Below are 26,730 nucleotides of genomic sequence, written 5' to 3' on the forward strand. Positions count from 1 at the left end.
ATATGCAATATGAGCTTCAAAAACTGACTATACTCTTTGACCTAGTGATTTGCTTCCTAAGATTTATGCTAAAGATGAAATATGCAGAAAAGAGCTCAATGAGAGAGGGCTCAATCCAAAGGTCTTTATAACAGTTTCAGATTACGCAGCTACTGAGATAAGTCTTGACTTAAAGGCTCTTTGTTTCCTTTTCATTTTTATTAGTGCACTGTAGTTATACATAACAGCAGGGTTCACTCTAAGTGCTCGCACATGCGTGGAATGTAACTGGCTCCATTTCAGCCCCCAGTACTTCCGTCTCCAGTCCTAACTCCCAATTCTCCCCATTTCCCTTTCTCTACTCTGCTGGTCTTTCTTCCATCCATTTTTTTTTTTTTTTTTTAAATTGGTGCTTTCTAGATATATGCAAAGGTGGAATTCACTGTGCAAGAGTCGCAGGTGTGCAGAGTGTGATTTTTCAGCTGCATCCTGCAGTCTCTCCCCTCTCCTGTCCTCCTCTTTCTCCTCGCTCCCCTCCTTCTACTCCATTAACCTTCCTCCTATTTTCATAGGGTCCCCCCTTTTCCCTTTATCCCACTTCCCCCTGTGTTGGTTTCTAGTTCCATTCATTTCATTCTCTATATAGCTGAGTGTAGCTCTGCTGTGAATATATACCACATTTCTTCATCCACTCATCCGTCGATGGGTGCCTGGGCTGTTCTGCAACATGACCACAGTGACCTGTGCTCCTACAAACATCAATGTGCCTGTATCACAGTATTCTGATTTAGGTTAGGTTGACAATGAAGAAAATATGTTAAGAGACCTCAACCAAAATACTCTAATTTGGCACTGTCATAGGTAAAGGTACTGAAAAACAAACTAAAGGAACGCACAACATTTTCAGTAAACTATTAGAAAAATGTCCAAACCTTAGGAATGAGATGGAAATCCAAAACCAAGAGACGTTTAGAATTGCAAATAGACAAGATCCAAAAGGATCCTCAAGACATGGGTAGCTGGGTGTGGTGGCACATGCTTATAGTCCTCACAACTTGGGAGGCTGAGGCAGAAGGATTGCAGGTTCAAGGTCAGCCTCAACTTAGGCCCTGAGCAACTCAGCAAGATGCTGTCTCAAGATAAAATTAGAATTAAAAAAGGGCTGGAGATGCAGGCCAGTTTTAAAATGCCCTTGGGTCTAAGCCCCCCCAAAACAAGACACATTATAATCAAAATGCCTAATATACAGAATAAGGATAGAATTCTAAAAGTTACAAGAGAGAAAAGGTAGATCACATTAAGAGGCCAATTAGAATTTCTACTTATTTCTCAGCTTAGATCCTAAAAGCCAGAAGGGCTTGGAATAAAATTAATCATTGAAAGACAACAGCAACCAAAATTGCTATATTCAGCAAAGCTATCCTTCAGAACTGAAGGCAAAATAAAACCTTACCATAAGACTTCAAAAGAACTCATAACCAGTAAGCCAGCACTATAAAACAGTTTCAATGAAATACTGCACACAGAAGAAATGAAAAATAAATATCAGACCAGAATATGGATGATTCTCACTCAAACTGCCAATTAAACACTCATTAATATGGGAAATTTAAAATAAGTAATAAAAAGACGTGAACATCTAAATAAGCATAATATGAAATTGTGTAGTATCTATACGAATACACATATATCATTCATCTTCATACACATACGTGCTATGTAGAACACACATAAATATACACGATCATATACCTAAAAATATATCACATATATGAATAAGCATGAAAATGGCAAAGGCAGTGGGTCTGTGCATACTTTCTTTACAATTTTTCTGAAGCAGACAAGAACTTTGTGAGATCAGGAAAAGAAAGTCTTGTGAAAGAAAGGACAGGCCACACACCCATCAGAGCAGCTTTTACTACCTGACCTTTTGGAAGTGGGTCACGTATGTGCGTGCCCATCTCTCTACTGTGGTGACGGCCCCAGAGGAACACCAACCACCTCTGCACCCATGGCAGGGCTTGACAGAGAAACAAAATACACGGTCTTTGAAATGCAGACTTTCAAAAACCAAGTATGAAGGTACAAGTTACTAAATAAGGCAGTTAAAGGACAGGTTTCTTCTTTTCCCTTAACAACATAAGGATTTAGATCCATACTTTGCCTTCCATATCCATGGGTCTCACCTGAGGATCCAATGAACCACAGGTCAGCCACAAACACTTAAAAAAAGCCAAAACTGCCTGTGGTGAACATGTACAGACTTTGCTTTCTTGTCATCATTCCTAAACAATACTGTATAATAACTATTTACAAAGCGCTGATGTTGCAGCAGGCATTATGCGTGACCTAGAACTGACAAAGTATACTGGAGAATGTGCACAGGACAGATGTGAATACAGTGCCATTTTACCTGAGACAAGAGTACTGCAGAGTTTGGTCCTCTTGGGGGCTCCATCGATACTAAGGACCACTGTAGTGGGCTGCAGTTCCCTGACATTCTGTTCTAGGTGCTTGTACAGCTCCCCATGAACTCAGCTTGACAGGCCTCAAATTAGAATATGTGTGGGTGCAAAAATATATGAGAAAACCTGCTCATAGATATTTATATATTTTTGAAACAAACAAGAAATATTACACTGTAAATGCTCCTATCTCATTTTATATCCAGTATATATAAACATCCACCATCAGTAAAACATTTAAATGTTTAATAAAATTATTTGAAAGAACTTTGTAAGTATGAAGTGCTCCATAAATGATTAAAACCAGTAAAAACATCATATAAAAGCCGTCAGCACTTGCTATGATTTCATATACAAGATATTTTCTCTACATTTCAACTAGATCACTACTATTAAAAATGAAGCGAAAACCTACCATCTTAATTATTCATTGTTTTTAGTAAGTACAAATCTTCTAAAAGGTGGCTTCTGAACTAGAAAGCAGAAATGTTTATGCTCCTATTTGTTTCTCTCAACATAATTTTCCCACAGATGGCTGACTTAAAAGATTTACTTGGATAATTGCTGCTACTGACTAAGTGTGCACTATTTGGTTAAGCAATGTTCTGATTTGTATTGATGGGTCATAAATGATAAGCAGTCATATCTAAAAAAATTCCACTAATCCGAGAGCCAATTTTTTTTAGAGTAAGGACCCAAGTCCTTGCAAAAATTAATAACACAAGACAGCCCATCACAGGAATCTGGTGGGCCTGGCCACTTTTCTCACTTAGAGGGAAACCAGGCTGCATGTTGGCTGGCCGGCTTGAGGACACAGGTCGGGGCAAAGGGGCAAGGGTCAGGCTCAGACTGGGAACTCGGGGGTGGGGAGTGCACCCACAGCAATTCAGGGCCAAGGTGACTAGGCTCAGATCCTCCGACTGCTCACTCAGATCTGGACTGCCACCTGGTGTGAGAGCCAGCCAGGCCAGCAGGGAAAGAGAGACGGAGCAATTTTCCTGTGTCGCAATTTATTTTGGGTACTGGGAATTTAACCACTGAGTCGCATCCCCATCCCTTTTTATTTATCTTATTTTGAGGCAGGGTCTTGCTAAGTTGCTGAGGTTGGTTTTGAATGTGTGATCCTCCTGTCTCCGTCTCCTGAGTTGCTGGGATTAGAGGCATGTGCCATTCCAGAGATCTTGTATCACGATTGAAAAGGAATAAAAGAGGAAAAAATGCCCAGATGTTAAGAGAAGTTTGCCATCTCCAGTTCATACGTTCCCCAATTTTTTTTTTTTTTTTCCTGATGAGAGAATACAAAATGCTTATTAGGCAACAGTTCAAGTTTACTTTGAATTTCAAGACATTTCCAGGTCTAGGAATATTCTTCCTCTCACCAATGGGGGTCAACCAAGACCATAACTGGGTCACCTCGCTGAGCATAGCTCTGCCATCAGATCCTTCAGGGGCTGGGCAGGACATGAAGGTGACTTCAGGGACACAGGTTCCTAAAGAGGAAGGAGGGGCAGTTTGTAAGGGTGTGGGCGGGACACTAAACTACCAAGGACAGTGATGTCTCCAAGCCCGAACTTGAGGGGACAGTCTGCGTGCAGGAGAACACTATCCATTCCCGCTGCCAGGCAGGGGAGGGAGGGCTGCAGTGTACAGAGCAAGGAAAGAGAGGTGTGTGTGGAATAAACACATGGAAGAATATCCTGCCAGGTGCCAAACGCATTTGGTCAGGTCAGATTTTGCTGCCCAAAGTGATCTTTGGTCTTCAGGGCTTCCCTGGACTGCAGAGAGGTGGCAAAGGGGTCACCACCTGTTTGCAAACATGAATGAAAGCTAGCATACTACAGATGGCCTGTACAGTTTGCTCTTATTGCTCAATGTTATTTTTGAAATTTATTCATATTGGTGAAAGTGGCTCCAGTTCATTTGTTTCAAATGCTCCTAAGGATTTAACTGATGGTATATAACACAGTTTTCTTTTTCTGGTTGGCTATTGGAGTTTTCAATAAAATCTTTGACTAATACAAATAATAATATGTAAGAAAAATTCTTTTTTTATATATTTTTTGGTACTGGGGACTGAACTCAGGGGCACTCGATCACTGAGTCACATCCCCAGCCCAATTTTGTATTTTATTTAGAGACAGGGTCTCACTGAGTTGCTTAGTGTCTCGCTTTTTCTAAGGCTAGCTTTGAACTCAGGATCTCCCTGCCTCAGTCTCCTGAGCTGCTGGGACGACAGGCATGCACCGCTGTGCCTGGCTTAACGTTCTTGAACATGTCTGTTTATACTACGTACAGCTGGAAGCGGGACAGCTGGATCAAAGGCCACACGAGGCGTTCAGGTAGCCACCGTGAACGTGATCTGCACTGTGTGGTGGTCAGGTTTCTGCCAGCAACGCTTGTGGCCCTCCCTTGCCAGCTGGTGCTGCCGACAGCTGGGGCTGGCACAGTGGCACTCTGTTGTACTCACAGGTCCTTGACAAGGACAGAGGCTGAGCACGTCCCGCATCCACTGGCTGGCTATTTCTAGTAATCGCCTCTTCCTATCTTTTGTGTTTTTCTTCTGGGCTGTTCTGTTTCTTTTCCTTATTAAATCAAGGAAGTTCTCTGTATCCTGGATACAAATCTGTCAGTTACATGTATCTTCTCCACCTCCTGCTCCCTTTTAACTGCTGTTCATGGTTGTTTTCACTGTATACACATTTCCGACTTATTCAAAGTGGCAAATTTATCAATCTTCTCCTTCAAGGGTTAGGTTTTTTTGTATCACGTTTAAGAAACACTTTTCTATCCTGAGTCACTACAATTCCACTTTATGAAGTTAAAAAAGTTTTGATCCCAGTGACTCAGGAAGCTGAGAAAGGAGAATCAGAAATTCAAAGATAGCCTCAGCAATTTGGTGAGGCCCTAAGCAACTTAGCAAGACCCTGTCTCAAAATTAAAAATAAAGGGGGTTGGAGATGTGGTTCAGTGGTAAAGCATTCCTGGGTTCAATCCCCAGTACCAAAAACCAACCAAACAAAAGTTTTGGTTTAGAGCTTTATTTTTTTTCCCATATAATTACTCAACTAAGTCAGGGCCACTGTTTATTGATTAGTTCCTGGGTTGATCTGCACCGGGTGTATCTGAGCTGCACTCTGTCCCTGGTGCTGGTGTGTTGAAGCCTGTCTGCTGTTCTTCTTCGGGCCTGCTGACCGTGTGGGGACTGAGGCTGAGGCCAGCCCTGCCTTCACCCTGCTGCTGGCAGACAGTGACTGCTGGCTGAGTTCCCTCTTCTTCCCCACTTCTCCCAGCTGCAGGCAGGTGGACACTTCCTTGGCTGAGCACACCAAGCGCCCTTGTAGGAGTTGAGTCTACCAGTCCAGCATGACCCTGGCCTTCTGATCTTGGGAAGTGCATGAGAGGTGGCCTCTCTATTAATGAGGAAATGGCAGAGAGGAAAGTATGCTGGCCCCTGTTCAGCTCTGAGCAACCTCTCCTGGCGTTTCAGGCAGGACTGTGCTGGAGAGGTGGGGAGACCTGAGGGCAGGCAGGAGGCTGCATGGTGTCCTTCCAGGAGGCACCTAACTGCGTCACCCAGAGGCCAGGGCACTTTCCAGGACTGCGCCACAGTTGCTTAGAAGCTAAGCTACTTATTTTCTCTGTGTGTTTTGCCGTTTTTACTGCACTGTTCTCCACTGTCCTCTCCTGGTGGTCCTGCTACATTTTTAATGTCAGACATCAGAAATGCTCATGAAGAAACTACCCTTAGTTTAGATTTAAAGTGTTCCACATAAAACTTTGGGCTGCACGTAGGAAACGTTATGAAAACCTTGTAATTACTGTATACGACAGCAAAACTCTGATGAAGAAATTGGTTTGATAGGAGAAAAGTGCCTAAATTTAAATAAATATTACCTTTTAAAACTAGGAAATAAGATATAGACTCTATTTCAAAAACTGAACAAGTGTATTACATAACTTCCAAAAGATAAGAAAAATATTCTAATAAAATCACTCAGTAGCACACGGCAGTACATGGCTTTTCTCCACCTCAGACTCAAAGGGAATTGTTCACTGTTCCTACGATTCCACTAAGAGACTGACGTGCCTTCCTCCTCAGACTGTGAGAATCACAGCCCTGGAACCCTCCGGCCTGACCGAGGAACACATTTGGAAGCTCTTTCCTGGCCTTAGACAAGAGGAATTATTTTAGGACATAATTAAAATACTAGGGCGAGGTAATGATCTTTTTTTTTTTTTCCCTGTGTTTTAAAAGCAGAACCCCAGTCGTCAAGGCGTTGCAGGCAATTTCCGGTGCCCTGCAAATCATTTTCTTTTTTAAAAAATTATATTATTTATTAATCTTTTACAGACTGGTAATGATCTTTTTATGAATACATTTCCCAGTTAAATAAGTTCCCCAGTTAGGACTCTCAGTAAAAAATCTCTAAGGGCCTCAAGTATTTTCAATGTATATATAAAAAAAAAAAAAACTGAGCTACTGTGTATCAATTTACTAATCCTCGGAATAATCAAAGGCAGAGAGACAGTGAGTGTGCTGAGAGATCAGGGACTGTGGCCCCAGTGGCTGTGCAGCGCGTATGGACACGCAACAAAACGCTTCGAATGCTCCTCTCTCCTCACAGCACTTACTCGTGATGACGGACCAGCAGGTTTTCCAGGGCATTTCATAAAGGGAAGGAGAAGCACTGCCTTTCACCCTGGAATGTCTACTTGTGTGATCAGTTCACATGGGCCATGGAAATGGGTCAGTGACGGAGGTGGGGGACATCTGGGCTGTGCAGGGAGCAGGGGGACAGGCGGGGGGAGGGCTCTGGTGACTGGAGACAGGGAGGATGTCTGGGAGGCGGCCCTGAACTAACCACCTTTCTAGGTCTAGTTTTCTAATCTGCCAAGTGAGAACCTTAAGACTATATTAATTTTTTGAAGATTTTAAAAAGCAAAATGCATGCACTTTTCCCTTTTCCACCCCACTGTCCTTTCTGTATCACTGACACACTGCTGTGCCTGTCAAGGGCCAACCATATCAGGCCCTGGAGATCCCTGCTTAGCTGGGCAACAGATGTTTCCTGACTGTCACGGTGCTGGGCAGGTCCTTAGTTCTTACACCCCTGCTCTGCCTATGTCCCAGTGCCAGCTCTGGGTACTGATACCAGTGACTGTCATCTTCCACATAATACAGCAAGACAGAGCCTGGGTAACTAAGCATTCTGCCAAGGTCCAGTGCATTCTCAAAAGCATGTGGAAAGACACGAAAAAGCTTTCTGAGCAAATGACCAGGAGTTAAAGGAAGATAACAATCAAGACCAAAGCACAAGAGCGTAAGGACGAGCTTCGGAAGGAGGTGTTTAAGTGCTTTCTCTCCTGGCTCTTGCAGTAGGCAAGTAATGTGCTGACAAGAGCACCAGGAAGGTGCGCTGGAGCATGGTGGCCAGAGGAGAGGGTCCCAGGAGCCCTGTCCCTGTTGACACGGTGGGGGGCAGCCTCTTTCCTGGTTCCCTGTGGACTCCATGTCCATCTTGGGCTGCACTGTCAGAGCTGGAGTTGCACCCCATGCAGGGCAGCTCCAGGTGACCTGGTCACTGTGGCAGGCAGCTGGATTCCTCCTGACCAGGAAGGCTCTCTAGAGGATGGAGGCCACAAAAGGTGTCCGGATCCAAGAGGACCTGCCCATTGGGAAAAGAATCATGGCACTTAGCTAAGTGCTACTGTCAAAAAGAAAGAGCTCCCTCTTCCCCCACGGCTTCGGTTCAGGACTTTGCCTCTCAAACATCACCGATTTCTGGCAGAATGGGGACAAGTTATGCACCTAACTTTCAAATCCTGACCTAAAAGTAGAGCTGAGAAGTAAAGAAAAGGATGGATTATTTTATTCAAAGATTTTTCATAAGGTCTTTGTGCAACTAAGTGATTTATGTATCACCACGAACACCTCCACATTGAGACTGAATCTTGAGCTTCTCCAAAAGAAGACCTCTTTCTCTTCTTCACTTATAAGTTCACAGGCTTCACTTCTGATTTAAATGGGTTGCAAAGTTAAACCCTCAATAAACCTCGAAACCTCTCACTGAAACTTGCCTAAAATAGGTGAAGTTTGAAGCTGAGTACTGAAGAATTAGTTACAATTATGAAAGACAAGCCAGAGAACTCCTAAAAAGAGTGAAGCAGGACATCCCACTCTCCTGTTCAAAGGCTGAAATGATAATGCCCAGATTATTCCCCCAAATCCAGAGTAGACATCCCAGACAGTGCACAGTGACAGGCAGGGTGACAGCAGGATTTCAACACCGGAGTTCTGGGCAGCTGAACAGACTTCTTGTTCCTAGTCAAGAAGGTCATTGTTCAAACACCCTCAATAAAACCCTCCATTGACTGTGCTCAGACTCAGGAGGAGGTGCCTGTGTCCACCCCAGGTGACCAGTGGACAACTCTGCCAAGCAACCCTAGGGTGCATGAGCAGGGCCTCGGGCAGAGGAAACGGTCTGAACCGCGGCTGCATCAGGGAGTGTCCACTGATGGCAAGGCTACTTAGGAGCCCACAGAGCATACACATGAAAAACGTGCAGGCTTCTCCTGGATGACCTCAGAAAGCACACCAGTGTGCTTAAAATTCTTTTTGCTGGAAAGAGGGCAGTGGTGACCAGAATTGACGAACTATAAAAATCTACTCAAGGAATTCATGACAAAATCAAAAAATGTTTAGGATCCACCCATTAAACAATAAACCTACTATACCAAATGGAGAAAACAGCATATACTTAAAAAAGAACACAAAATCATTTATCTGTACTAGTTAGACTTGATGAAACACATTTGATCCAAGAATAGGCTGCTTCAAGTCATTTGGTCACATAAAGTGTGGCTTTTTAAATACCTGGACTTAAAATCATCAGTATATCAATGTCATGTTTTTGCCGCACAAGATCAGTACCGATCCAACAAAGTTTTATCGATGTGCCGTGCTTCTGGTGACATGATCACAGTAATCAGCTTCTGGGGGAAACTGAAGGCAGGTGCGGCAGCCACAGAACGCACTGAACCTCAGGGAACTGCTACTTACAATGAGCTGCTTCAGCCCCAGGAAGGACTGCTCCACGGAGCTGGCGTTTAAGACCTGCCTCTTGGCCGCAGCTTTCTCACCCAGGAAGCAAAGCATCAGGTCTTTAACTGCATCTCCCTGCAGAGGGTGGGAGGAAACATGTCAGAACGATGGAATGCTAAACTCAGCTGCCCAGAAGCCAAAACTAAAGCTGCTTTCACTCCACGGGCTCAAGAAGGAAGAACAGTGGTTCTCGTCGAGGAAAACTTAACCAGAAGCTAAATTACTGCAACTGTTGATAAAACGTGTGTTTTCAGAATTTCTCTTTGAGAAGGAAATGGTAAATCACCACTATTTGTACCAGGCTCAGAGCAAGAGGTGGCACCATGCCAGAAGGCTTCCTGTGAGGGGCTCACTGGAGTGCGAGGTGACATTACTGGGGATGAGGGGCTTGTGGTCACGGAAGAGTACCATGCCCTGGCCTGAAAAGAGCTGAGCCCAAATCCCACCTGTTCCCCTCTCGGCCTATGAATCCAGAGCGCCTCCTGGGTCAGGGTGAAGACGACGCCACTGGTGCCGAGGAGGTGCCACCTTCTCCTCCATGCCAGCCAAGCCAATGGAGAGTGGCGGACCCCTCACGGCCTTGCTGGCCAGGACCAGGCTTGCAGAAGTGGGTGCACGTTTGCTGTCCTGCTGGAGCGTTTCTTAGTGCTTCCTAATGGGCTCCTTTGATTGTGCACATTTGGACATGGGCTAAAGAACTGAAGTACAACCCAAGGTACAATTTAAAGGGAAGTTCTGGAAGGGCAGGAGAGAAGCACCCAGAACCTGGTATGGCCAGAAGTCTCACTGGCAGGAAGCATAGGACTGGCCAAAGTGAAGGGCTGGGCGGCTGGTGTTCCTGAACCAGCACGATCCCCTGCAGCCCCAGGAGAGGGCAGAGCCTGCCTGAGCTAGAAGCTACCACGTCAAATGACACATGGGGACAAGCAGACACACTGGGCTTGTGCTGAGAGAACCGTGACAACACACAGGCCTCAGTACTCTTTGGGCAGCTGTACTGGCAGAGGGGGAGCTGAGGCCTGCCAGCCTGCCTGCCACGAAGCTTCTAGGAGTCAGCATCAAGGACTCTCACTAGAGCGCTGAGCCACTGCTGCAGGCGCCCCGAGAAGTCACAGGCAGCCCAAGACACACAGCAGTGATGGGACTGAGCTCTGGATCGATCCTTCTGGAGGTGCTGCCTCAGGAGAGGTACCAGTGGCAGGAGCAGTGGCTCTGACTTCCTGAAATGCCCCAAGATGGGCTCAGCTCAACACTCCAAGGTGTGTGCTCTCAGCATCTGGCAGGCAGCCTGATGACCCAGAGCACAAAGGTCCTGAGGTCTCCCAGGTGAGCTGAAGAGAGACATTAAAACTAGGATACCCTCAGAGGGCAGGGGGCAGACAAAGTCCAGACTTCTCACTCAGCCCAAATTCGGCTTCCAGCCACAGGAAAGCTAATGCGATACCGCCAAGGACAGCAGGGAGCTCGTGTGATGCAGGCGGAGAGAAAGTCAATCAGGACTTGTGCTGGGGTGGATTTCACCACCCCAACCACCTGTTTCTGTGGTGCTGCTGACAGAGGCCCCTACACTGGGAGCATGCTGCTCCAGGTTCTGTTTTGTCCTTTGCCACCAAAATCAAGACAGGATCTCTAAGACTATTCCTGTACTGCAAAGTGGGGGACCAGATCCACAACCATTTCAGGACGGGAGAACCACTAACACCCAGGCGTGCTCTCCATGGCCAGACCACGAGTGAGACCCTGGTATTCACGTGGGGTCTCTTCCACGTTCCCATCCTTGCCTGGGACAAAGCAGACCACACATGATATTTTGCGGATTTTAAGAAATCCCTTGAGTTCTAGCAACACAGCTCTCTGGATTTATAGGAAGATTCCTCTCCTCCTTCGGGTGGCCGTGAGGGAGGTGGAAACAGTTCCTTAACCTCATGTGCCTTGGTCACTTAATTTAGGAATGCATGTGTCACACACACACACACACACACACACACACACACACACACACGATTTTAGCTGTCTGATGAGGGGAAAAAAGTCCTGTGTTCTTAAATACTCACTCTTCACTGAAGCCTAAAATTGAGTCATTAGATTCCTAGTTGTTTTTTTTTTTTTAAAGTGGCTAAAAAGAAATTTTATTTATTAAAAATTATTTAATTGACATAAGGTGTACAATGTGATGCTTTGATATATGCATGTGTGCACCGATGACCGCAGTCAGCACTTGTGTGTGTGCTGGGGTGTCAGGATACTCAAATCTGTGCTCACAGATCTCGAGAAAACACTACTATCAGCTAGTCACCATGCACATGCATGTGACGTCCTCAGTCTGCTCACCCTGCGTCACTCACTGACCAGCACTCGTTTCTCCCTCCCTACCAGCCGTGGAACCCACCACGCCACTCTCTGCTATGAGTTCAATTCTTTTAGATTCCACGTACAAGTAAGACCTTGGCCAACTGTTTCTGTCTGGGCTGCTTCACTTAACCTCATGTCCTCCAGGGTCGTCCAGGCCGTCACAAATAACAGGATGTCCTTCTTTCTGAAGACTGGCTGACAGTCCATCATGGGTGCACATCATATTCCATTCCTCCAGAGATGACACCAGGCTGATTCTCCACCTTGGTGATCATGAACAAGGCTGCCCTGAACACGAGAATGCAGGTATTCCTCGAGGTACAGATTTCGATTCCTTTGGAAACACTCAAGCAGCAGGACTGGTGGGTCATAAGATTCTTAATTGCCTGAAGACCCTCTATAGTGCTTTCTACAATGACATACTACTCTGCATTCCTATTAAGACTCCTTATCTCCTGTCTTTTTGATAACAGTCATCCTAACACGCATGAGGTGACATCTCTTTGGTTTTGATTTGCTTTCTCTGATGGTTAGTGGTGGTTTCTAGTTCTTTAGCCCAAACGCAACTCTTTCTGAGAGAAATAGAATTAGGGATTTATATGGTAAATGCTACAAAATAGAAGACAGAGCCCAGAACCAAGGCAAAGAGAGTTCGGGTATTAGCTATGTCACATACGAGTTGCATCAGGTAACTGCAGAAATCAGCTGGGCCCTCTGCTGAGTTCCAGTGCAGGAAAGTGTCCACTGTCAGTCTGCTTCCCCTGGTCTTGGCTGGTGGGGCTGGGCTCGTGCCCTCTCCCTTTGCAACCCCAGAACAGTGGATGCCTGGGATACAGTATCCTACCATGAATGCACCAGTCACACTGGTCTCAGGTTCCTCATCATCAGAGGAGAAACGGGACCAGACAGGAGACCTGTCACCTTTCTCAAGGAGCAGATACCCTCCACGCCTTGGAAGCTCTGAGTTCATGGGGGGATTGAAGAAGACACAGGATCAGTGACATTTGGCTTTCTGGAGGCCTCGGGGTTTCTGACAGAAGGACTCCTGTGGTCTACACAAGGGGTTTTGACGTAGACCGTGTATGCTTCCTTGATGGGAATCCTCTCAAATCCAAACTCTGGGAAGGCTGAGGGGAAGGAGAGAGGAGTGGCACAGGGTGAGAAAGGGGTGGGGGACACCTGGTCTTGCAGTTGCTGTTGGGGCCGGCAGCAGGCCAGAGCTCTTGTTGGAGGTCTGCGATATGGCCCAGGAGCCAACCCCTTACCTTTACCACGGAATGTTCATGGCTTTTATTTTTATTCCCTTTCTCTTTTCTGAATAAGGTTCATACAATAATTTTCTGACTTCTATTCTTTACTGGGTCCTAAAATTTCTCACTTGCTCTTTAAGAAAACTGAATGCCATCTATAACTACAAGTAGTTGAAAATGCACTTGTTCTTTGTATGATGCTACCAGGAGAAAGTTTTACAAATTTACTTTTACTGCCTCTAATTTAACTGAGATTGCTGTAAGTCACTTAATAGTCAATTTTTAAAAAACAATTTTATCCTGTAAGAAGGGGTCTTTTAATTAGACACTAACAGATGAGCAATTTGGGAGGAAATTAAATACATGTGTTTTAGGAAGCTAATTTAGCACAAAGATCACTTTAACAGTGTCAGAGGGAGAAGCCTGTCAGCAGAAAAATCCAACAAAGGGCTGGGTAATAACGTAGGTGCTCAGAAAGCCAGTAGCAAAACTGTTCTTTGTTATACTAATCCAGTCCTCAGCAGACACTCAAAGCATTTCCAGGTAAAACTCTATAATCTTTTCTATCACAAGGGTGAGAAGGTCTTTGAAGGATAATTTGCAACTGAAGAGACACTGAGTGACCAAGCATCTTGCATGTCTGTTACATGTCCAAGTTAAAGGTATTTTGGATATATTCAGAGTTCAAACTCTACTTGCCATGGGATTTCCAAAATAACCACTGAGAACTGCAGAAGGTACGGAAGACACTGCTTCAGCAGTTGAAAGAGGCTTGGGTCTGGAATGGGGGTGAGTCACTGGAAGGACCATGTTAAGGAGGACCTATCATAGAGGTCCCTAATTTGTAGATGGCACCTCCACCTTTCATCTAATCTCAGTTCAACTGAAACAGTGTTTCTCAGCTCAAGAATTCCTACACGGTTGCTTGATACTTCCCAGCCACTGAACTACACTGAGCATTGAGGGCCCATCCCCTGAGTGTCATATGCTTGCCCCAGCTCTCCAGCTCTCCATGAACCGTGAGCCGCCTTGGCACACTTCTAAAGCTCACAGGTGGAGCCACCCACTAAGTTAAGGCCTTCCCGGGACAACCTTCAGACTCCCACTGAGGCACAAGCACAGGAAGCAAAGCACAAACCAGAGTTTGAAAAGACGGAGCGAAAGGACAAGCCACTGCTGGCACAGGAACCCCGCAGCAGACCCCATGAAGACAGGACAAAACACACACTAAAGCCATCCTGGGGTGCAGGCCAGAGGAGCAAGGATTCAGTGAAGGAGTGTGTCAGACCCATGTCTATCAGAGGTCAAGGCTGGTACTCACCAAAAAGCTCCTGCAAGTCAGAGAGCTGGACTGAACTTCTGAGAGGTGCTGGAACGAGGTCAAGACTCTGGGACGACTAAGCATGGAATTTCTGTACTCTGCATCGTGAGATCAACGTGGCCCCTGAGGCTGGGGCGAAGCGCTAGGGTTTGGGTACAGTTCGAGCGTGTTCCCAAAGGCTCCCGTGCTGAAAGCTGGGTCTTCACGGGTGGTGTTAAGAGGTGCTGCAAGCTCTAGGAGTGGGCCACGGAGGCAGGGAGGCCCTCCGTGACCTGCCTGCGTCAGTTCTCATGGGCCCTACCGAGTTCTTGTGAGCGGGCCCTTAGGAAGAGAAAGACTGGTCCCCCCTTGGTCTGCCTGTCTTGCCCTGTAATCTCTGCCTCTTGTGCAGCCTGCTTCCATGATGTGATGCCACAAGAAAGCTTCACTAGAGCTAGTGCCATGCTGTCTGGACTCTCAGCCTCTAGACTAAACAGAATCAGCTTTTTTTCTTAAAGTACCTAGATGTATGTACTTTGCTGTAATAGTGGAAAACAAACTAATTCTACTAATTCTGCCAAAAATTCTTTCTTCCTCAATCATGTTACATGTAAAGCGAATAAATCTTTCATATTTTAAAAAAAGAAATGGCTTTATCATTTACTGAAATTCAAATGTCGGAAATTAATTGATCACACATATTATAGAGCTACCTCAGAAAATTATTATATAATGATCTACTTGCTAGTATTTCTATGACTGAATAGTACCTTAAATACATTATAGTATGGAGGAAATGAGTTCCTAATTACCTACAGAGAAAAGTAACATGGGCTCTCACAATCAGAATCTTAAGATTGTTCAAGAACATGGGTTTTTCCCACCTTTAAAGGTCTTATGCATATTTCAAAGAACAGACCACAAGGGATGAGATGTGAAAACTGCAATCCTCCTGTCTCACCTGAATGTTGTCGAACTTGAGGCCTGGCATGGTGAGATTCTCCTTGTCGACGAACACAGTGCTGCCCTGCTGCGTCGCCACTGAAATCAGGACACCCCTGGTCCCCTGGCTGGGAATCCAAGCATCATTCCTTCGGTCCATCTCACTCATGCTCAGGGCTGTGGCAAACGGGTCATCGCTTCCTGCAAATACCGTCTGTATCTGTGAAAAAGGCTTTGGAGACTCGGGAATTTCCAGAGAAGCGGAAGAGACACCTGATTCTGATCTTGCCATTCCAGCAGAGTAAGATGGGTCAGCAGAATCAGGGGACTCCTCTCCCAGAGGGGCAGTGAGTGAAGACAATTTTTCTGGAACAGAAGAGCCCGCGTTGGGATTACTGACAGAAATGAAAGTGGAAGTTGTGAAGGAATCAAAGAAATCAGAGGCCAGAGAATTAGTGTTGATCGTATCTCCAAAAAATTTACTCAGGCTTGGACTGGGCTGGACCACCTGAGGAGGCGTCTTGGCTGAAGTCTCACTTGCACTGCTGAAACTTGGAGATTTCACCATCTGAGACTCGAAGCCATCATGCAGAAACAAGTGTGGCTGGGAAGGAGCTGAATTTGACTGGCTGAAAATGGTGCACACGGGCACAGGCTCATCCCTGGAAGAGGACTGACTGGAAGACAGGTCTGACCCCTGCTCTTCTGGGTCAGCACTTTCACCCCCAGGCATCAACTCCTCTGCACCGGCGTTCCCAAGAGTGGACGTGCCTTCCACTTCTTCCCGTGTCGAGTCTTCTTTCAAAGATGCTCTGCTATCAGGGGTCATGTCTGAAACATCTCTGGGTGTGTCATCTCCATCAGTTTCACTGTTATTACTTAGAACGTCCATTTCTTCTTTCTCTGTGGTATTACTGTCCAGTCTGTGATCAGTGTTGCCTTCTATGGGCTCCACAACCTCTTGCAAACAGCCAAGGTCACCCACATCATCTTCACTGTTATTGGGAGAGTCCGAAATAAGGACACTCTCCATCATGTGCTCATTAAGCTTATCGGCAAAGTTGTTAGAATCTTCTGACACGGTTTCATTCTCTTCAGACCCAAACTCATCTCCACCAAGATCAATGGTTTCCTCATGATACAGAAGCTGCCCCTGCTCCTCTGGAGGCGCCTGCTTGGTGATGCTCTCGGCTCCGGCCTGTGCTGGAGGAGACTCTTTGGTCATGCTGTGGTCACTGTCTTTAGCGTTCTCCATGTCACCTGTGAGAAAGACATAATATATTCACCTCATCGACTGTCCATTTCAGGCATTTTTAAGCTACTTTTATCTTTAAACTTTTTTTTTTGTTATAGATGGACAGCATACCTTTATTTTTATGTGGTGCTAAGGATTGAACCCAGGGCTTTAGACGTGCTAGACAGGGCTCTGCACTGAGCTACCGCCCCAGCCCTATCGTGTTCTTTAACTGGAGGAATATTTATTACTAATATACTTAAATGGTTCAAAATTAGAAATATCTCTTTCTCCAGTCTTTTACTTATTTTTAACTGTGGCAAATACTATAACATAAAATATTCCATTTTAAGTATGCTGTTCAATAAAGTGCATACACATTGTTGTATAACCAATCCACAACTATTCCCTCTTGCAAAACTAAAATTCTAATTACATGGTCCCCTTATGCCCATCCCTAGGCAACTACGCTGCTTTTCATCTCTACAAATCTGTCTGGCGAGGTACTTCATGTAAGTGGAATTATAAACTGTTTTTGTAATCGGAGTATCTTACTTAGCATAATGTCCTCAAGATTTATTTACTTCGTAAGTAGCATGTGTCAGAATCTCATTTTAAGGGGTGAATAATACTCCATTGCATGCCTATAGCACCGTTTATCCATTTATCTGTTAATGGACACGAGGGGTTTCAATATTGCTATGAATATGGTGTACTATTATGTCATCTAGGTCCTGTGCTCCTTTCTTTTTGGTATGTCCCCCAAAATTGAATTGCATCATATGGTAATTGCGAAACCTTTCCAAAGGGATGGAATCATTTTACACCAACGGCGCACAAGTGTTCAATTTCTATACACCCTTGCCAACTTTCTCTTTAACAGTAGCCATTCAAACGTGCGAGGTTTTTAGTTCTTAAATGCTCGTTCTTCAGGAGTCCACGAAGGCCTGCCCAGGCACCCAACCGGACCATCTTTTCCTCCTCCCGCGGAGCCTGCAATACTGTCCCCCAATTCTGGGGACGTGCGACACTGAGACCGGCGAGGGGGAGAGGCAGAGTCGCGCTCCGGGGGCACGGGCGGCTCAGGTCCCGACGCGACGCCCGCGGCCGCCCGGCGCTTGCTGTGCGCGGGCCCTGCCCACGGGCTGCGCGGACACCGCTGCCGCGCTCTCCGGCGCTGGCGCCGGGGCCGCGCAGCGCGCTTCCAGCAGACACGGGCTGGCCTGGCCGGGGGCGCCGGCGGGGGCACGGGGACGGCCACGGCGGGTGGCGGACGCGCCCGGGTCTGTGCGCAGGGCCGCGGGGCACAGCCGGGCGCGGAGCCCGCTCCTCCTGACCGCCGGGACGCTGGTCCTCACCTGCCGCCCGCCCGGGGCCGGGGAGGGGTCGCCCGTGGAAAGCAGGGTCGCGGAGAAGGCGACGGGACTCGCGGCTTCCGCGCCTGCGCGTCCTCGGCGCGTCCGCTTCCGCGCACGCCCAGTTCAGGAACCCGAGCTTCCGGTCCCCCGCGCCCCACTTCCGGTCCCTGAGGCGGGCGGGGCCGAGTCCGAGGTGCGCGCGCCCGCGGCCGGCCGCCCTGGTCCCCGCCGCGCGGAGGGAGTCTGGCCGCGACGCTGCGGCGGCGGCGAGCCACGGCGGGTCGGGCGGGCGGAGGCCCGAGGACTCAACCCTGCCTTCGCTGGGCTCCGCCAGCCGACCTCGGCCGAGCGCCGCCCTCGTGGCTGGGGCCCCGCTGCGTCGTCTCTCACGCAGTGTCACCGAGCCTAGCCCAGTGCGGGGCGCACCCAAGCGACAACAGGCCCCGCCGTTTCGTCCGGGAGCTGGAGGCGGAGGGTGTGTGGGCGGGTCGGAGCAGGGGCTTGTCACACGTAGCTGACACCACGCGGTGCCACTGCCCTCCCGCGGGTACTGCCCAGGCCGGCGCTCTGGGCGCGCCGCACCGGAAGGGCAGCCTCTCCAAGGGCGAGTTTCATCTGTGACGGCCTCCGGCCCGCGGCCTCCCACTACTCCCACATCGCGGGCGAGGCTTCCACGCACACCATCCCGGGCCGGAAGGCCCTGGGCCAGGCAGGGACGGGCGCCCGCGGAGCGCACGCTCCACTGGTGACCTGAGACCGCGGCGGGGTGACTCAAGCTCGCCGTCTCATCTGTAAAATGGGAGCGTAAGGGCTGCGCATTAGGCTGCAGCGAGAGCCTCACGGCAGAGCGGAAGGCGCAGGCCCGACACTCTGACTGCCGCTTAGCAGTGACGCATGGTGACAATGACAGCACTGCCCCCGCTCCAGCCGTCTTTTCTACGCCGAGGTGCAGGGAGGGTCCGCCTCATTTCCTGCCTTCCAGCCCCGCCCTTCCGCCCGGGGACCCTGAGGCGGAGCCGGGAGAGCCCGTGTGAGCATGCGCACGAGCCACGCGCCGCTGCCATTGGCCACAGGCGGGGGCGGGCCGATGACGCGCCGACATAAACAGGAAGTGAGCCCTACGGTAGTCGGCCGGGGCCGGAAAGAGCGAGGGCTCGGAGTGGCTGGTCGCGGGCAGGGAATGAATGGGGCTTGCGAGCTCTCGGTGAGGTGGTGCGCAGCGGCTCCGGCCAGGGTCTGACTGCGCAGCTGCACGGCAGGCCGCCCGCCGCAGCATGGAGGACGACGCGCCGGTCATCTACGGGCTGGAGTTCCAGGTGGGCCACTCGGAGGGCGGCAGGTGCTGCGCGGCCTGGAGCGGCGCTCAGCCTCCAGGTGCGGGTCGCCTGGGAGGCCGAGGCTCAGGGCGGGCGGGCGCGGCGGCCGTGCAGCTCCGACTCACGCGGCCCGCGCGCCCTGCCGTCCGCCAGGCGTCGAGGTCCCCAAGCGGGACCTGCGTCGGCGGGCCAGGAGGTCGACGTGGGACCTTTGGAGAGGCGGGAGCCGCGCGCCTCGCTGCGGCCACGGGTGGTTGGCTTGGCAGCGGCGCCCCCGCCGCGGCCCGCTCTGCAGCCGCCCGGGTGCCTCTTCGCCGGACCGCGCACAGGGGTGCTCAGCGAAGCCGCGGGACGGCGCTGGCTGCGGGAAGCCGCGGACTGCCCAGGGCCAGGCGGGCCCTGTGACGGTTTCCTCTGCTCGGAAGGCCCCTGAGCACCCGTGACGACGAAGCCCCGAGGGACGGATTCAGAGAGAGGAGCGCACGTCGCCCACGGAGTAGAAACGGCCGGCGCACACGTGTGTGGCCGTGTGGGCCAGAGCTGCGAGGTCGCTGCTGCGGTAGCTGACAGTGCGACATCCTATGCTGGAAGCAAGGATGCCGCCCGGTCTCCTGGGTTCAAGTCCTGGCTGCAGCGTTTAGTAACTGTGCATCCTTGGGTCTCCGTTTCCTTGCCCATAAAATGGAAAAATAAGCCCCCTCATTCTTGTTGTGAGCATTAAACGAGTTAGCATATTTAATTCGAGAACTTATTCAGTAAATGTTCTAATTATGGCGTGCCAGAATTCTTGGATGTAAATTCCATATGGAATGTAAGCTGCATTCTAGGTTTGCTAGGAGACTATCGTTGTCAAGATTCATTCCTCAGAAGCATTATTGAGCGTTGAACTGTGTCTCAGACACTCAGCAGAAGACCAACACAGAGAAAGAGGTCTTTAGGATGGAAAAGGGCTAGACAGATTAGTGTTCCTGAAACATTTTCGTGTTATATGAATGCTGTCTTTTAGCTTACAGGAAAGGATTTTGACTTGTGTTCAGGATTTTACTTCTATTTGCTTTTGCAAATTTAAAATCTTAAAAACACCCACGTAATTCTTACAAGTTATTTAAGAAATCAGGGCCTGATATGGTGGTGCACGCCTGTGATCCCAGCACTCAGGAGGCTGAGGCAGGAGGAGCCTAAGTTCAAAGCCAGCCTCAGCAACCCAGTGTGATCCTGGCTGGGGATGTGACTCAGTGGTAAAGTGCCCCTGGTTTCAGTCCCTCCTACTGAAAAAAGAAATCAAGTTGCTGAAGATCAGATTAAAATTAGCAGGTTCTTAAACTTTCCCTTCCTGCCTTAGCTTATTACCCGAGACAGCCCTTTCAGTGTCTTCAAAACTGTCATCCTCTGGTTTTTACCTGTGTGCTTCTCATGATCTGTTGACTAGAAGTCATAGACATGGGAAGTTCTTGCTTTCTTTACACTTTTTCCTTGCCTTCTTTTAGACTCCCGATGTAGTTTTATCACATTTTCTGAAGTTTATTTGCAGGTGTTTTTGATTCCTGATAGTATAAAAACATTGTTGACTGTTGATTCAGGTAGAATAATATATTTTCAGTTTTTTCTTGTACAGTTTTTCATTTTTCCTGTAGTTATTATATGTTCCTTGCTTTCATCTCTCTCTTGTTTCCTCACCTTACTGTGTGTCGTCTGGACTACAGATTTGGGGTGAGCAGTGAGGAGAGGGGTGCACGACAGGAACGTGCAGGTGTTTCCGTCTCAGGGAGCTCTGCATCCCCAACCCTGGCGGGCTGACTGCCTTGGGCCATTCCTGGGACTCGACACCCTCCTGGGTGCCTGAAACTGCCAGGATGGCACCAGAAGGCTCTGTTCTGCTCCATGCCCTCAGGCCTGTCATCTAGGCATTTTCTTAGCCGCTGTGCTGAGGATCACAGCTGGCGAGCTCTCATCCGATTGATTCCAGTTTAGCTCCCTCGACCCTCCTCTTCCTTCCTGCTTTTGCTATATGAATGGAGTCTTTAGGCCTGTGTGCCCATTAACAACAGATGTGCAGTTCCTTTTAAACCAGAGAGAAGGAAAAAGCCAATTCTATGGAAGTGCCTTACATGCCCGTTTTACAGAAGAGAAATGAGGAAATGGAAGCAGAGAGAGGTCCTGTGAGGGGGCCAAGGTCAGACAGCTAACAGGGGTCAAAGTTAGGATGTGTACCTGACTGTCCTTAGCCTACCAGGCCACTTAATTCTCCAAGGCCTATATTTCCTGGTCTATAAAGTAAGGGGAATTATGGAATTCATTCAGAAAAATAATTTGTAAATGCTTCTTTTGAGACCTAAATATCACTGAAAATCCCAAGGAGATAGACTAGTTTGTTGTCAGGAAGACTTTCTACGGACTGTGATTACTTGTGAATGGGACTGACAGCAGCAGAAGTCTGTGAAAGCTCTTTGGGTCTGAAAGTACACCAGGTGAGGCTGATGAACTCAGACTGAGCACACAAATTTTATTGAAGAATCACTGTGTGCCCATCACTATGTGGTGCAGACAGACTCCGACCTCAGGCATGCCAGACGTACTGGTGGAAGGGATGGCATAAGTGGTGGTGGGTGATCGACTGCCTTTTAAAATCCATCCACAGAAGTGAAGCGTATCAGACCATGAAGTGGAGCAGCACACGGTGCCAAGGAGAAGCCATGTTTCTGGCTCTGACAGAGTCAGGGCAGGCAGGTGGCTGGGTGGGCCAGGCCTGTTGCCAGGCGAGGAAGCCTGTGCCCTCAGGCTTGTGGCGGAGGCCTGCAGATGTCCCCTTTTGGAGTCTTAATATCGAAGGTGGAGACTTAAGTTTCTTAAAGACTTTTTTTTTTTATACCCATGGAGTCGATCATGTATGGTTATTTGATTTTTCTTTGTCACACTAGTAACTTTCTAAATTTTGGATCAACTTTGAATTCTTAGAGTTCCATTTGGTCATGGAATAGTACTCTGCTGGGTTCACTTTACTAGTACTTTGCTTGGAATTTTCCTTTTCTGTTTGTCCTGTAATTTTCGTGGCAGTTTGATTCTGCAGTCGGGAGGCCTGTCTGGGTCTGCTGGGGCTCTGCCGGGCGGCGGGTGCAGGGCGCACTGCTGCCTGCATCGGGTGATGCTCTCCTGGTGTTTGTTGTCCTTGTTTCTGTCTCTGGAAGCTAGCTGCTCAGACTGTGGCTTTCTTGTGAGATCAGTTTTGGTGACTTACATTTTCCTGGGAAGTGCATTCCATTGACAAATACTTATTTATTCTTGTGATGTGCCAGGCACTCTTTTCTGTGCCTGGGACGCTGCGGAGAAGGAAGTGGTCAGCCCCAGTCCCTGTGGCTTTGTTTCCACCCGCGGGAGCACTGTTGCAGAGGTACTTCTCTGGACAGAGAGTCTTGGAGGAGTGGGAGAGTGATGTTTTAGCTGTTGCCTTATTTTTTTTTTTTTTTTTTTTACTGGTGCTGGCATCCAACCCAGGACCTCGTGTGTGCTAGGTGAGTGCTCTACCATTGGGCTGCACATCCCCACCCTGCCCTGCTGCTTGTTCTTTTAACTGCATCAGTTGGGTACTAGATAAATTTGTCATTCCCCCGCCTCCCTTCCTCTGACTGACTCACCCTTGGTTTGGGGCAGAATCGGCCTGGAGAGGGCTGATTCTGGAGGAAGACTGTGTATTCTTGGTGAGCGTTAAACTGGCCCGTTCTGTCTCCGTGGATCGAGGCAGAAGCCCCTTTCCACCAGGCCCCATTCTGAGGTGGTGGCACACTGTCAAGACCAGGGCTCTTGGTGGAAGATTTTCGATGAAGAGCTGTAACTAGGTATAACTTGCTGCCTGTGGTCTAGTGACAGCTGTTTGCTTCATCTGATCCAGCTTTCTTTTGCACATAGATGCACATTCTTGGCAGAGGTCTCTAGTTCACAAGGAAGTCTTCTGTTTCCTGAAGAGATTTAATGGTCAAGAACTGTCCTTCCAAGTCTGCAGAGCGGGAGCAGTGATCCTTCCCCCGGGCGGGACACTTGGGAAGGCCGCAGGGACGTCTCCGTGTGTCCAGTAGTAAGCATGCAGCTCTAGGCAGCTGTGCCTTGGTCTTGTCGGATGTGGTTTAGTAGTCGAAGTCTTTGTGCTGCTGTCTCGAGAAGGGCAGGGACGTGTGTGACGTGCTGTGCGTTGTCTGCATCGTCCATGAGATCGCCATCTCTGAGCTCTTTGTGGTGGACACCCAGGAGATCTCGTGGTTCTGTTCTAGTTGTTAAAACCAGGTCAGAACCAGACAGACTGTTAAACTGTTTGTCCCGCTGATTTTGAAAGGAATGAATCAATGTATAAGGAAAAACATGTAGAAACTAGCCATGACAGATGAGGAAATAGAACGTCGTGTGTGTGTGTGTGTGTGTGTGTGTGTGTGTGTGTGTGTGTGTGTCTTCCCAGCTCCATGTGGGAAGACATGGACCAAGTGGGCACCTTCAGTGACGGGTGAGGCAGGATGATCCCAGCTGCTGCCATAACACACTAACACAGACTTGGTGGCTTCAAGTAGCGTCATTTACAGCTTCATGGTTCTCTAGGTCAGAAGCCTAGCTGGGCTGAATCAAGACATGGGGTCTCCCTCACTTGGGGAACTCTGGGGAGTCTGCACCCTGCCTTTTCCGGCTTGTAGGAGCCCCCCAGGGTTCCTCCCATCTCCTCCTCCCGTCTTCCAGAGCCAGCAAGGGCTGCCTGAGTCCTGCCCATGCTGCTGCCTCCGGTTCTGTTGGTCACAACTCTCCGACTACAGCCAGGAAGCTTTCCTCATTTCAAGGAGTCGTGTGATTACATGTGCGGCATGACCTCCCTTCTCAGGGTCCTTAGCCGATCCAGTGTGCACAGCCCCTCGGCCACAAGTGGTAACACATTCACAGCTTCTGGGTTTAGATATGCACGTTTTCAGCAGGCCATTACGGCGCCCACCAGAGGCAGCAAACTCTGAGCTCTGGGGCCTTGTCATGGGTCACGTGGGGTCAGATTTGAGCTTATGAGCCTGAAGTCTGGTCAGCTCTCTCACCCAGTGTGTGGCCTTTCCTCTTGAGCCTCAGACGTTTCACCTGAAATCCTTAATTTTGTCGTTTAATTACTGAATGTATTAAGTACAGTTGTGTTAGCTTTTCTTTATTGTGACAAAATACCTAAAAAGTCAACTTAGAAGAGGAAAGGGTAATTTGGCTCACAGCTTTGGTGCGTGGTCAACTGGCTCTGCCGTCTCTGGGCCCGAGGTGAGGCAGAACGTGCTGGCAGAAGGGTGTGGTGAGCAGAGCTGCTCCCCTCACGGCAGTGGGGAAGCAGCCAGAGCGCGCCCAAGCAGAACGAGTCGGGGACGAGAAACGTTCCCTTCTGGGGCACAGCCCAGTGACTTTCCTTGGCTAGACACTGTCTCCCACATTCCCCCACCACCCCTTCGTGCTTTGTCAGTGACGAATCCACTGGTGACGTCGAAGCCCTTGTGATCCAGCTGCTTCCTGAAAGCTCCACTTGAGGACCAAGCCTTCAGCACTTCAGCTTGAGGTGGACATTCAGATCTAAGCCCTAACGTTTATTCTGTGCTGTGCTACCCTAGATTTTGATTTCAGGAACTCCCCCAGCTTTTGAAATTGCTGGTGGCTGATCTCTCTCAGTGGGATATTGCCCCAGGAATTGCCCTTGGCTGGACAGAGGCATTTTGCCTAAGGTCACACCCTGCCCCCTGGGGACAACCTGCATCCAGTGACTGATGGAGGTTGGTAGGTGATGGGCGTACAAAGGTCTAGCCATCTTGCCAGCTGCTCCCAGGCCTCCAGTGTACACATGAGGCAGTTCACCTCTCCCTCCATCCAGTGTCACCTCCTCACCCTCATGTGAAGTGATTCCCAAGAACACTCTCCAGAAATTTCCGTATACCCATCTTGGTGTCAGTGCTTGTGTTTCAGGGAATCTGCTTACTTGAATTCCTGCAGGCTGTTTTTGGCTGTTTCTTTTGTCCCTATGATTTTGTCTTGCTGTCTGTCTCACTCCTTTTCATCGAGTGTTGAACATTGGATATATGTTTTAGAAACTCTGGATGTTCTCTTCCTACAGTAGTGGCGTGAGGCCTCCTGCCTACAGGCCCTGGCCTGCCTGGTGGCGTCCATCGAGGCAGGGGTTGGGACGGTTTGGAGCTTTAATCTGGGCTGCTCTAAGTCTAGTTCCCTTTGCCTCTAAGCTCTCGCCTGCCCGCCTCCCTGGTGCGCTCTGCTCCTTGCATCCTAAGTCCTGGTGACTGTCACTCTGTGCTCACGATCAGCCTCTTAGCCAGTTTCCAGTTGACAGGTGCCTCTAGGTAGATGTAGCCAGGTGTCGTCTTCCTCTGGGCTGCCTTCCTCTCCCAGTTCTGAGGCCGGGGTCAGAGTCAGGGTATCTCCTTTTGGTTTTCCTCCTCCTCTGCAGGGAAATTGTTTTAACCACCTATGCGGCTAGTGCTAGAAACCATTTGCTGCTGTATTGTTGAACCATAGTTTGCTTAACAGTATTACTGTTGAAATAAAGGTTTTATCATAAACACTAGCTATGCTGTGTAAATAACGGATGTCTTTATTGCTTAGTTTTGTGCCCACTTACAGTTCTTTCACATGCAGATTTGAAGTGGAGCTGTTGGAGCTGGTGGCCCCCAGATACAGAGCTGGTTTGTCCTTCCTGGGCAGGGGGTGAGATGAGCTGTCTCCACCTGACTTCACAGATGTGCGTTTTCCTTCCTTCCTGCAGGCACGTGCGCTAACACCTCAAACTGCAGAAGCAGATGCTGTTCGGTTTTTGGTTGGGACACAGTCACTTAAATATGATAATCAGGTAACTATTTTTGAAATGTATACATGTTAATTACTGAGCTTATTCTTAGTTTCATAACCATTCCACTCTTTATTTTCCAGCAACATTTGAGAAAAAATGTCACACAAACAAAATAAAACTTGTGTTAGACTTAAACTCTTTTCAGTTGGTGACTGTACCCAGCTAGGTGTGGTGACTGGGTGCAGCGATTTGATTTGCTGTACTGGCAGAGCTTCTGAAGCTTGGTTTTGTGACCACACAGATTTACCGTAAAGGTGATTGAGAAGCAGTGTGGGGCATGTGCTCACGGTCAACTTCTAGCTGCTCCCTGAAAGCTGTCCGGCCGGGCTTGTCCCAGGCCCACTGCGGCACAGCGTTCCATGCTGCCACTGCCCGTCGACCTGGGCGGGCACACAGGATGTCGCAGAGCCTCCTGAGCTCTGGATTCAGCTGGCGTGGCTCCAACCCTGTGACCCTAGATACATAGATGAGCTTTCCTGGAATGGAGGCGGAACGTCCACTTGCACCTCGCAGAGCGACCATGAATGCTGTGAGGAGCTGTGTTCTTGACTGGGATGCGGTCCACGGCCACGTTAAGATGCC

At 48.7% G+C, this 26,730-nt stretch overlaps 2 protein-coding genes across 5 annotated transcripts in view; one reads left to right on the top strand and one right to left on the bottom strand.

The window, feature by feature from the left end:
* TRAPPC12 (trafficking protein particle complex subunit 12) overlaps positions 1 to 18,165 on the bottom strand; it is a 64,828-nt gene extending 46,663 nt beyond the window's left edge. Inside the window, exons 1-3 of the mRNA XM_079110621.1 lie at positions 17,983 to 18,165; positions 15,410 to 16,650; positions 9,505 to 9,621 (exon numbers count right to left, since the gene is read on the bottom strand). Coding sequence (XP_078966747.1) covers positions 9,505 to 9,621; positions 15,410 to 16,645 — 1,353 coding nt within the window. The 5' untranslated portion in view covers positions 16,646 to 16,650; positions 17,983 to 18,165. The remainder of the gene's footprint in view (positions 1 to 9,504; positions 9,622 to 15,409; positions 16,651 to 17,982) is intronic.
* A 206-nt stretch (positions 18,166 to 18,371) lies between these two features.
* The window catches only part of EIPR1 (EARP complex and GARP complex interacting protein 1), a 380,793-nt gene continuing 372,434 nt past the window's right edge, over positions 18,372 to 26,730 (top strand). For 2 of the 4 annotated variants that reach the window (XR_013759163.1, XM_079110625.1), the window contains exons 1-2: positions 18,373 to 19,298; positions 26,065 to 26,148. Coding sequence is in view for 3 of the 4 variants with exons in the window: in XM_079110625.1 (XP_078966751.1) it covers positions 19,257 to 19,298; positions 26,065 to 26,148 (126 nt within the window). In the remaining variant the exon portion in view is untranslated. Of the gene's footprint in view, positions 19,299 to 21,936; positions 22,128 to 26,064; positions 26,149 to 26,730 lie in introns of all 4 variants that reach the window. The other 2 variants (XM_079110626.1, XM_079110627.1) reach the window with 2 other exon arrangements.

Source organism: Sciurus vulgaris, assembly GCF_902686455.1.
Source record: "Sciurus vulgaris genome assembly, chromosome: 14".
Lineage (NCBI taxonomy): Eukaryota > Metazoa > Chordata > Mammalia > Rodentia > Sciuridae > Sciurus > Sciurus vulgaris.